At 41.2% G+C, this 12,566-nt stretch overlaps 1 protein-coding gene across 3 annotated transcripts in view; it reads left to right on the top strand.

The window, feature by feature from the left end:
• The window catches only part of DNAI3 (dynein axonemal intermediate chain 3), a 28,869-nt gene extending 21,177 nt beyond the window's left edge, over positions 1-7,692 (top strand). For 2 of the 3 annotated variants that reach the window (XM_075098046.1, XM_075098044.1), the window contains 8 exons: positions 321-468; positions 1,188-1,275; positions 2,207-2,337; positions 3,103-3,166; positions 3,599-3,729; positions 4,417-4,621; positions 5,233-5,324; positions 6,732-7,692. In XM_075098046.1, coding sequence (XP_074954147.1) covers positions 321-468; positions 1,188-1,275; positions 2,207-2,337; positions 3,103-3,166; positions 3,599-3,729; positions 4,417-4,621; positions 5,233-5,324; positions 6,732-7,118 — 1,246 coding nt within the window. In that variant the 3' untranslated portion in view covers positions 7,119-7,692. The remainder of the gene's footprint in view (positions 1-320; positions 469-1,187; positions 1,276-2,206; positions 2,338-3,102; positions 3,167-3,598; positions 3,730-4,416; positions 4,622-5,232; positions 5,325-6,731) is intronic. The other variant, XM_075098047.1, reaches the window with a different exon arrangement.
• Positions 7,693-12,566: the final 4,874 nt, after the last annotated feature.

Below are 12,566 nucleotides of genomic sequence, written 5' to 3' on the forward strand. Positions count from 1 at the left end.
GGGTTCTGTCCAGTCCTCTCAGCCTCCAGGAATTTCACCCCAGTAGTGCCAGTAACTTCACCCAGTAACTTTGCATAAGCAAAGTGTATGAATGCTATCTAACTGCTTTGGTATGGTTAACAACTGATTAAATGGTGAATAAAGGAATATGTGCCATCGCTTACAAAGGAAGCGATTAAGTAACTAGCATTTGTCTGCTTTTCAGCGTCTCTGTTGCTATGTAAAGTTTGAAGATGAAAGGCTAAAAAAAAACCCAAACTTTAAAATGTGTGGAAAACTGACTTTGAAACAGGGACTAATATTATACAATCATTTTGCAGCTCAATATTATTTTGGGATATTCCAGCCACCAAACTTCTTGAACAACCTTCATCTGAGAAAGTAAGAGAGGAAGAAATTTTTTCTATGCCCCCTGATGTTCCAGACACTTTTAAGCACCTAGATCTCTGCTGGAAACCTCTCATAAAGGTACTGTACACAAATATAGAAGAGAAGGATCAAGCCAAACTGTAGATATGGCCAGAACTTGTCTTCCTTGTGAATTTCCTTCTGATTATGAAATGAGAGACTTCAATGTTCCTCCGAAACTTCAATAAAACACATTTTTGTGAAGCTAACTCACAAGAAACAGCATGACTGCTTCTTAAACATTGCAGTAGGTGCAAAAGTAGTCGTATTAATAGTGTGTGCTGCTGTCAAGCCTTTTCACCTGCTATGCTGTCTGTCTCAGTGGGTCCCAAACTGAGAAACATGGTCATGGTCAACAGAACTATAATTACTGGCAACCTGTCAGTCTGTCTGATGAAAATGGTCATAGCTGTTTGGGAAAAAAAGCGAGGCTGAAAATAATCTGTTAGGTAAAAACAAAGAAAAAAATAGTGATTTTTGGACCTGCTGATCTGTGCTGCACCGAATAGCTGCAGCTGGTACAGTTGTTGAACAAGCATGACCACTGGAGCTGTTTTTTGCTAGAAACATGGCAAAATCCTTACAGGAAAAGGATAACACAAGAGAAACCTCAGGTTTGCATTTTCTCTGTGCTCGCACGTGAGGCGGCAAATACTGTTCATGGAGTATTACAAACCACTGCAAACTGAAAGACCTGTTCCATTACAGCAGAAAGTCATTTAGTCTTGTACTTCAAAGATCTGACAAAATGAGTTAGCAAATGCTTTTTTTCTGAACAGATAAACCTGGATGAAAGTGATACCAACACAGAGTATGGTCCCGTCAGAATAAGTTTAAGGGAACTGCATTATCATTATAAAACCCCAGGTAATATTTTTATTACACCTTATTGGGGAAAATGTTTTTTAATAAGCTTATATTTCAGTATATACATAATGAAAGCTGAGCAACAAAATGTTGTATAGCTAAGTGCATCTGGGGAAAAAGGTTTCATAAATATCCTGGTATTCAAAGTGTGACATACGTGTATAGACTACAAAGATACGGACAGGTATTGAATACAAAAAGAGCGGTTCCGTATCCACAGTAACTCTGCCAGGTTTCACTTAATAGCCCATGCAAGTCCCCCACCTAGTCTCTTTACCCCTGAAGCAGGATGTCCTTTTCAGCCCTTACAGAATACTATTTTTAGAAAAATAATTCTGGAGTAACAGTATATATTGTGGGTATTTCTGTAGTGCTTTGGATAGAGGCGTCACTCTTTGTTGCAGAACGTGAAGTTAGCACTTCACATTCCGTAGTAGTTTAGTTCTTATTATGATACTTTGTATGGTAGCCCAAGATTTGGGCTACCCAAGAGACTGACTGCAAACCATGCCAGAAAATGCTTTTCCGGCAGGCAAGCTGCTGTGGCGTCGCTGCTCTAGCACACACTGTCACAGCACAGACTGGAGGCAGGCTGTGCCATTCCTGGGAGCAGAAAAGGTAGCTCACTGTTGCAGCAGCTAATGGGGATGCGTAAGGGCATCTCCCACAGAGACACTGATGCTGCGTGAAACCAATGAAGAACGCAATGGCGCTACCCTGCGTAGCTGTCTGGGTATGGAAAGCACTGACTTCAGCTGCAGCAACGGGGAGATTTCACCAGGAAACAGTTAACCTGCAAAACTGCTGCTTTCTTGGCAGTCCTTCTTCATCTCTCCCCTTTACGCATGAACTACCTTTATAAGCCAAAGGATTTGCTTGGTCTGATTAATTCTGGTGTATAATAAATTGATGTATCTGTACTGTTTACCAGAGAAGGTGCAATCTCTGAACACACTAGAAGTACCCACCAAAGAGAGCCCATATACAGAGATGAGTACTCCTTCAAGCAAAAATCTGAAAGTGCTAGAAAATATCTCCACTGACTTTTTTGTTGGAACTGAAGTAAGTGAAAACAATAGATTACTAATTAAAGTATTAATCCAAGATATCCAAAAGACTGAACAATTAAATAATAGAGTTTTCACAAATGGATGGACTTACATGTTTTCTTCAGGTGTTAACTAAAAAGATCTTTCTGGACATGCCACATTCTATTCCCCTTTCAATACATTTAGCTACATGCTTAAAATAATAATAAATCCCCAATATTTGTTAGACTGTGAACCCTTACTCAAAGGGCAGGATTAGAAGACATTTCCAAAATATGTTCAACTTAACTACCGGTCATCAAGAACCAAACAGTATTTCCTTATTCCAGAACCCATAAAGTTAGTAATATTGTTTTAGCATTTCCCCAAATGTCAGGTGAAAATATTTATACTACAATTTACCCCCCAACTTATCTCTACTTTAGGAAGTGCCAGCTATTCAGAGCCCTCTACCCACCTTACGCACCTAAAATCCCAAAGTATTTCCCAGTTTTGGGAGTTCATGTAGAATTAAAATTTGGCTTCTAGCTACCTTTTTGCTTCTGGTCACGCTTTCCCCAAATACTGTAGCAAAGCATGAACTGTAAAAATCGAGCACCTAATTCTGCAGGAAGGACTGCCTACATACGTCATGGTAAGTAAAGCTGTTTTGGTGATACATAACTGAAAAATGGTGATCCAAAATTTTAGTGTTTTTCAGTCATTGGCTGCAAACTTTTAATTTACTCAGAGCATATTTAATATTAAATGCATTTATTTTACTTTTCTGGCATCACAGGATGGAGAAATTATTTATTCTGACTGGAAAATGGAAATTGGCAGTGACTCGGCAAAACCAGTTAGTAAGTACAAGTTTCCCAATACCTGTTTAAACCTTAACATATTGCTAACTTGAAAATATTTGCATCTATACTCTGACTTTTCTAGCAGATGAGCAAGAAGCTTAAATAGTCTATGTCACTGACAACACCAGGATTCAGCAGTACAGCCTCAGGAGCGTAAGCAGTTCAGCTATCATGACAGAATAGCAAAAGACCCCTCTAGTTCCACAGGTGCATCACTACATACCTATTGGCAGAGACCATGGAAGTCACACTTCACAGTGATTAGATTTGCACAATTCCAATTCCTATACCTTGGGAGCAAAAAAATGAGGCTAGTGTCTTTGAAGCCTATGCTGGATCCTGCACTCCTGCTTCCCCCCACGTAACTCCTGTTGTGAAGACGATCACTAAAGCACTAGTTACAAGCAACTGCCTTTTTTATTCCATTAGGTCAGAAGCACGCTCAGAAATACACCATCCACACTGAAACTATCAACACTCTCCAGAGATCTCCATTTTTTAAAGACATCATTCTAAGCCTTGGAGGACGGAATTTTGCCATTTGGAAAGAAGGGGTTACAGTAAGTTACCTTAAAACAGCTGTAACATAATTGATAGATATACAAGACAGAACTATAATAGCCTCAGAACCTGTATTTTCAGACAGTTTGTAAGTCACAAAACTTCATAGTTTAGACATAAATTTGGTATAAGAAAAGCTTTTCCTTTTTCTTCACATCAGAAAGCTATTTTAGAAACAGCTTTGTAAAATTGCTGTTTACAGAAAAAAATGAAATTACATTCTCCAATTCCAACCTTGTAAAAACTGTAGCTTTTCAACAAATTATTTCTGCTGCTAGGGGAACCAAAGGGTAAAGGCAAAGTGTGCTAAAGAGGTCTGAAGAACTCATGTTTAGGATGCAGTCTTTTCATCATCTGAAGACAAAGAAACATGGGGGGTTTTTACAGTTCCACTCATGTAGGAATCCAGGTTAGCTGCACCTAGCAAGATCTCAAGACCACAGACTGTAACAGCAGATAGACAGATTACCTTAAAAGACTGGAAGTGAGATATCAGGTTTTTACTTCCCCCAAATTCTCCTCTTTATCTGCAGGAGGTGATGCCAATTTTGCCATTGGTATAACTTTTGTCATAGGATCATTTAAATTGTGATTGTTCTTAAATGACAGGAGATTTGAAGTAGTGAATGGATAGTACTGTTTGATTGTTGTGTTTATCTTTTATTTGTTCTCAAAAAAAAATTAAGAATGGAGCGATCCTTCAGTCAAGCTGCTCTGCAGGAAGATACACTGTGGGACGATGGTCCTTAACAAGACCAGGAGTTTTCTTCATTGGCAGAGATGATGGAAATATAGAAGTTTGGGACTTACTAAAGAAAACTTATGAGCCATCTAATTTCCAGAACATCTCCAAATCAAAGATCACTTTCATCAGCCCCCAGATTGCCTCACGTATGTTGATGGTGATTGCACTTTGCTGTGCCACCCTGTTTGCAAACCGGCCCATGACTCCAAGGCACCCTAATCTTGTTACAGACTATCTCATATAATAGATAAGTACGCACTTCCACTAATTTAACACTGTACTGCATATATAAAAACACATACCTCAGTTTTAAGTGTACTACCATGGCATAAAGCAACTGGAAATTAAAAAAAAAAGGAGTTTGAAAAAGTATAAACTTAAAAGGGGATTTCATTTGTTAAGAAAATATGAGAGCAGTAAGGCTGCATTTTTAGAATCATAGAACGGTTTGGGCTGGAAGACACCTTTAGAGCCCATCCAGTCCCACCCCCCTGCGGTGAGCAGGGACATCTTCAGCTAGACCAGGTTGCTCAGAGCCCCAACCAACCTGGCCTTGGATTGTCTCTAGGGATGGGGCCTCCACAACCTCTCTGGGCAACCCGTTCCAGCACTTCACCACCCTCTTTGCTGCAGTGAACAATAAACCAAAAAGACCACCACAAAAATGAACCCTCTGTAGCTTGTGTTTGGGTGGGGGTATGCGTTACTGTTGGAATTTAGATTGTTTATATGGGTTTTGTTGTCAAATATCTTTCAGCAACGCAGCATTTTTTAGCTGTTTCTGATGATCTTGGGGCACTGCATGTTTTGGAAATCTGTCAGACACTAAGCCACCCTTTGAAGAATGAGGTTGGTAAGAATTTTTATTAATCTCTGTGACACTTTATCCTGAAAACTCTGACACAGAAACAGGCCTGCCTGGAAAAACTTGCCTTCAAATGGATGGCAATTAATCTGAGATCAGCATGGCCAGATTCTCCAAAGATCACCTGTAGCAAAGCTGGCTTTGCACAGAGCTCAGATAGGAGGCACCTAAAGCAAACCTGGGTGACAGCTGGCAGAATTCCACTGCTCCAACCTGGCTATATGAAAACATAATAAAGAGTTCAGCATTTTTTGCCACATGCATAAAATGACACCTGGTTTCATGCATTAAAACAATGTTATATAGTGCATAGTAATGCAAATACACTGAGTTTCTTTCTTTACACCTTTGTATCCATCTATTTTTTCCCCATAAACCTGGTACTTCGATTTACACATCTTAGTGTCTGGTTCTAGCTCAGTTAAAGCACATTTTGCAAACTAACATTACCACTCATCTGTTCTCTTTTGAAACAAGGACTGTCTATACCAAGGGGCCATGGGAACAATGGAAACAGTTTTAATTTCTCTTTATTTCCACATAATTTTCTGTTTTTCTTTTCCCCCTGCCTCCCAGCCAAAGATCAAGCTAGTGTTTTCATCTCATCCAGCCTAGCAGTCTTGCCTGCTACCTAGTCTGTTATTTTTACATCACAAAGTTTTCTTCTCATCCTATCCCAGTTTTAAGTTATGTATGCACTTAAATAGTTTATGAACACCCCATAAAGGTTTGCTGTGTGCAGAGCTACAGTACGCAGCAATTTAATGTTGGGTCAGCAGCCTCATTTTAGTAAAAGGAGCTTCTCCAAAGCGAGGCAGAGCTACCTAAGTGCTGTAACATGAGGAAGCACGTTGCTTCTGCCCAAATTACACGTGTTTTGGAACTACACTCTTTAAGGCACTGAATTATGAACCCAGGAGCAGTCACTAGTATTTAGATAACGTTCATTCTAACTGAAGTATTCACTGAGAAATACTAGGCTGTTGAAGAGACTAATGAAAACTAAAACACAGAGGCCCAGATAAATGCATAGTGTAATACTGACGTATGGTATTTTATGGTTTCTTTGTGCCTGAAATTGGGTCAGTGAGCATTTGGCCTGATTTAGTGAAATCACTAACCTAAAACAGGTTTCATTATTTCAGTACAGGTTCCTGAAGGATTTTCTACTCATAGTTAGTGTAATAAAAATTATTTAACCCCATGCCTATTTGTATCCAAAATCAACTGGTTTCAATCCACATCTTCATATTGTTTTGCTGCAAATTATTTGGAAAAATAGAGATATCTATATTCCCAATATAGATAAAATAATAATACTGTTCAGATCATCAGCAGTAATTCTGTGTCTTTGGGCGTGTAACGACCTTTGTTTGTCCTTGTGTTAACAGCATGCCAACGTACTTGATTATTTTGAAAGAGAAATCAAATATCTGAAGTACCGTGAACAGGAGTTTCAAGAGTATCAAGAGTTTCAAACCAAAACAGAATTGAAAGGGAGCTGGCGGCACAAAGGGAGAAAACAGTATGTTACACTTAGAATTAAGAAAACTTACTTTGTTTCTTTGGTTCTTTCAAATGCACCTGATTTGGTAGGCAGGATTTCCCACAGTATTTTCAAATATCAGGATGGACATAATCAGAATAGCTTAGCAGCTCCTTATTTCTTATTTACAGTTCTTAGGAGTGGAATAGATGGTCCTAGTTCACATGAGTTCAGTTCTCGCTCACGTGAAACACCTGCAAGAGCATTAGAGCCTACAGCGTGTAACAGCTAGGACTTTGCTTTTCTTTTTACATCAGTTGCTCTTTCAAAAAGTTACATTTTGGCAACTTCCCTATAAACGTTGCTCCTTCAAGCAGGAGAGACTCCAGCCTTCCATTCTTTATTCACATACGGATTTTGCCTATCCATTCTTTGGTAAAAGGGTTAATAACACCAACTAATCAACCAAGGAGGTAACAATTCCGTTAATGTAGCTTTAGGTGATGCCTATTTTCATTAATCTGTGATAGCACTGATACTATCCACTGGAAAGCAACGGGGTCGCATACAGGTTTCGAAGCTTAACAGTGCATTATTGCTGGTATGTGCTTTCCCTTCAGAGTATGACCACCCTACAGAAAACAAAAGAAGAGATGGAGGAGCAAGAAAATGCAGACTTTACTGTGTTTCTGGACCCAGCGAAGCAGATACTAACAGATTTAGGACTAGTAAAGGGAGAAGAAATACTTTCCTCATCAGATGCTTAGAGCCCGTTATCACCTTTAGAACCAGTGAGCTTTTTATTTCAGGACCTCTTTATTTCAGCAGAACATGTTCAGCTTTGGAAATAAAGCATCTTGCAGTTAGAGATTATTGTTTCGTTAACTTTTTCCATTTGTTTACTTACAATGTAGTTAGAGAACCACTTTCAGGCACACTTCCCCACCACCTTTGATTAATACCGTTATAATGGATATTCTATCTGTTTAAATAACAGTTTTCACAGCTCTGTCTGTCAGGACTCTATAAGCTGTAAAAATCTTAAACCACAACTCAGCCGGTCAAACCAATGTGCCAGTATTCACGCCTCCAACCTACAGTCCCCTGCTCCCACCAGCAGGGAAGCCATTCTACTCCAGCAGTTACATTCACATAGGCCATCCAAATTCTGCTACTCAGCTCCAGCAAGCACCTCCTCCCTCACCCCCAAAGTATTCACTCCTCTTGAAAACGTAGGGACAAGCAGTAGGGGTTTTTTGAGATGCCCAGGACATTTCCTGCTCTGGAGATCTGGTGGCAGACAGCACTCCAGAGCGAAGAATGCTCACCTGAGACTTGTGCAGCCCCACATCCCCGAGCTGCCGTGGAAGGGAGAAGGCGAGGCGTGCAGGCTCATGGGTACCTCCGATGACCACAACAGTCATAGTAACACAGGAGATGGAAGGAACAATTCCTCATGCACAGGCTCCACTCTCACCTAAGGGATTTAAAGATCAAAACCAGACTCTGAGTTGCTCTTATAAATCAGTGAGCCCTGCAGCTCATGGAGCGTAGGACCGAAGGTATTTTTTACACGGAAGATGATTTCATCATTAGCCAGCTTTACTTGGCCCACTACAACTCCCGCAGCAACTGTTTCCCCAAGGAGCAGGTGCAGTCACGTGTATTACAGCAGGGAAGAGAGGTGGCCATCACTGCTACAAGAGGATCTGTCCCAAGAAGATTGCCACACCGCTCAAAAGGCATCACATAATGCTACTGCTTACACAGGGAACAGTCAACAACGCTTCCTCAACAGCAGCAACCCGGTTCTGTTCCCTTAAATGCAGCCACAACAAATACTCGCCATGCTATAAAGTCTATTTATTACTTACTACACTTAAATGATAGGGGAGACCCTCGCACCTCTGCTGAATCCATACACTGATAAGCTAAGGGAGGACCACACAAATTACTAAACAAATTTCAGGGGCTGCTGAACCAAAAGCATAAATCTGACCACACTATTCATAAACCCTTCAGACTTCGCAGGGTGAACCACTTCTACTTGCCATCATCAGATTAGAAAATGATTGTTACTTAAGCCTGGCAAATGCTTATAAACAGAAAACCAAAGCCATTTAAATGTGTTGTTCTCTTGAAGAAATCAGTATTATTTGGAACAAACAGGTTTTACCAAGCACGCTGCGGCTGTTGAGTGTGGGCATTTCTGTCAAAAGACAATTATTCTTGAGAGATCAAACAGTGTTATACTGAAGTTTTAATATTCACTCGTGTAAATGAGTAACAGCTCATGAATATTAATGTTCACCCTCCATGCACAGAGACGGCTCTCATAAGCGGTGCTCTGCTGCTCGCTCAGTTTCAATAGCCAGGTCAGACACCACGTAACTGAGCAGAGCCTGTCAAGCGGAAATTAAATCTATCAGAGGAGGACAGATTACACTCTATACGGGTGAGTTCACTCTTTCCATGACTCACCAAACTGTTTGAGGGTCACGGACTCCTGTCAAACAAATGTCCATATGGTCACAGTAGACACTAAAGCACAAAAGACAACTGACACACGGGGGATTTGCAGAGAGGATCTTCGGGTGACAAGTGATAGCCAGCCCCGGAGCTCTGCTTCGTCAGGGTAAAGCGCAGCCAAATATGAAACAGGAGCAGTGTGAGCCTCCTGTGTCCTGAAATAAATGCTGCAAATTGGTTTTAAGCAGTGTTGAAAACATGCCCCTCCAGTTTTCTACAGCCAGGATCTCCCCATCACACACTATTATCACTTCGATTGAACTTTGGTCAGGTTTAAGAGAGGTTTGGTGCCACTAGATAGGACTTGGTTTGAAAAATAGTCTTTTTTTTTTTTTTGTTAGCTTGAAGTTTAAATATTACAGTAACATTCCTTGCCCCTCACATTAAACTAAATCTAAATTAAAACCAAGGAAAACTCAACAAGCCCATCCCTACCACCTGCAGCACGGTGCTTGCAGTCAGAGCTCAAACAGGAAGAAAACACAGCTCCTCTGCTAAATCAATATTTAGCTAACAGCCTGCTCCTTACAGATATGTAAATATACCACAAGCATCTATAAAGCTCACCTCTGTTATCAGGCCTGGACTTTGTTAGAAGACCACCACTTCCACAGATTTTTGATTAACAGGGCTGTGAATTATGTATACATTAAAGCCAATCATGTGGTCGTGGATTACCTGGAAAGCCCGGCCGTCTCCCCTCCACTATAGGTGCAACCCAGAAGAGGTGGCAGCCTCAACGTGAGCCTTGTTCCCCACCACAGAGGCACTTTTGATTAACAAAATATTCCAGAAGACAGCTGGATTTCAGCTGGATTTTCCTAACAGCAAGGACAAGGAGGCAGCGGATCAGGGCGCTGCTGGTCAGGCCCCCTCCCTCCCCACAGCAGGGGAGCTGCGGGAACCCCGCTACGGAAAGGGAGTAGCCTTCCTGAGCGCCATTTTCCTCCTCATCTCTGTTCCCAGACAACACCAGAGGCATGAGATTATACATCCCATCACGATCTTTTATCCTCTCTAACGCAACCCTAAACGTTCAAGTACCTGTAGGGTCGGCTTTGCGTTATCTCATGTCAGACTGTTCCACAGGGTAATTTTGCCTAGCAAATTTTGTTGTTAAGACAAATTATAGGGTTTCCTGCGTGGCTCTAAAAAGTCAAACAAAGCAAACAGTTAATTTGTTGTGCGGGATGACATTTTAAAACAAACATATCATAGCTACGCTGAAGTGTAACCCCAGCCCTCTCCTCACCCCAAATAACCATCTTTCAACTGTTGTTAGCTCCAGAATCTGAGATAAAGACTTCTTATATCAAAAATAAATTTTTACTGTTAAGAAAACCCTATACCTTGGGACAGGAAAGGTGAAGGGGTTAAGATCTGGCAGCAGAAATACCAGATGTGTGTCTGGCTTATCAGATTTATAGATTTATTCTGTAAACACCCTGAATATCTACTTCTGTTGGGGATGTTTCCCTCTATTTTTAGAACACATCTGAAAGCTGCAGCTACATTTCCTCCTGGTGCATTAATAAACATACACACACGTTATGCAGTTGGAAAAGACAGATTTAAAGATCTGAAGTTTCTGAGGATGCAGGTCCCCAGCGGCTTAAGCCAGCCCGAGGTCATGCTGACACCCCCTCTACTCCACGTCCCACACCATCCCTACCCACCTCTTGCACGCTCCTGTAATAAGCCACTTTGGGAAGCTGAAAAAGGGGGAGAAGCGATTCAGCGTCAGCTGGATCAGCCACACAGCCCAAGCAGCATTTGGACAATCCTGTTTAAACGAACAGCAATGAATTAAAACTCTACAAATGGGCCATGTCCATTCCTGAACCCACCTCAGCGTATCATATCCCTAACCTTGGCAGCAGAGAGGTGTGCAGACCTACAGACGCATCTCTGCTTTTCCCTGGGACCACATGCTATGATTCTTGGTTGCTCCCCAGCCCAGCACGGGGCCATCACTGCCCCATATGTGGGTATAACAATTTGTATGCGACTTCGGTGCAAGTCTTGGAACTGTTTCTGTAAAAGCATCGGCATCCATTTTTCCTTACCTGGGAAGCGGAGGTCGCACCTGCAGGAAGTCCATACAGTCCAAGGACACCTGCTCTCTGAACTCCGCCGCAGGCTCTGCCCTCTGCTTTTAACCTCTTCTAGCAGCGGTAGGAGCCCCTGCAGAACAGGACCTGCTCCTGATGTCAAACCCAGTTACACCAAGCAGCCAACGACAAAGGTTAGGACAGTAAGAGAAGCTCCTTGGCTGTGCCCATGGGGTTCAACAGCAGCTCTGCACAGCCCGAGGCTGCTCTGTTGTATAAAAATGTTCATTATTACTTTGGTAGAAGCAGGTTGTTCTCATCTCCCAATTTAGTGTTTCTAGATTAGGGTAATTCCCACACTACTCCTGTTCCCTAAGGGTCTGTAACAATCATAAGAAGGATGCAACTTGACCAGATTATATAAATAATTATATGAAATATAACAACTATAGGAATATATATAAGGGACAACATATAACAAAAATACCACTTGCAAAATGTCTCGTTAAATGAGGTTTTCTAAGGTACGAAACATGTTCTACAAACTTTTTAACTAGATTAACAGCAAATGTCTCATTTGAGTGCCAACACTTTACTATATTTTAATTAATAATATTAACATTAATACAGTTTATCAAGTCATTAATTTCCCTTGTTGTAAGGTTAAAACATTAAAGCTGACAAGGCAGCGCAGTGCTGCACTGAGTTACAGAACCCTCCTCTAGAAAAAGCTTACACTTCTTCAGAAAGGTGCTCACTTGCATCACCTAGGTTATTAGACAATGAAAACTTAATATATCATTTATCAAGCAACTTCTAATGCAAACATCTTCCAACTAGTGCTAACGCATCCACACACCCAGTGCAGAAGCCAGGCTATGTTCAAACGCATCAGCGTCCTGCAACAGAAGGAGAAATGCTGCCACAACACCGGTTTGACAACGTCCTTGAAGTGTGAGTCCTTTTGGATTTAAATTGAGTCCTGCTTTGGTTTTCTGTTTAATTCCATAACTGAAATGTTGGGTCAATCTAGAAATGATAACAGAACAAAACATCTTCTGAAAAGCTAAATGTCTGTATTGAAGTAATTCACATGTGCAGCCACTGCAAATGGATGGCATCAACTTAGGCAGGCTTAAATGATCACTAGCTAGGCTTAG

This window comes from Phalacrocorax aristotelis, chromosome 6, assembly GCF_949628215.1.
Source record: "Phalacrocorax aristotelis chromosome 6, bGulAri2.1, whole genome shotgun sequence".
Classification (NCBI taxonomy): Eukaryota; Metazoa; Chordata; class Aves; order Suliformes; family Phalacrocoracidae; genus Phalacrocorax; species Phalacrocorax aristotelis.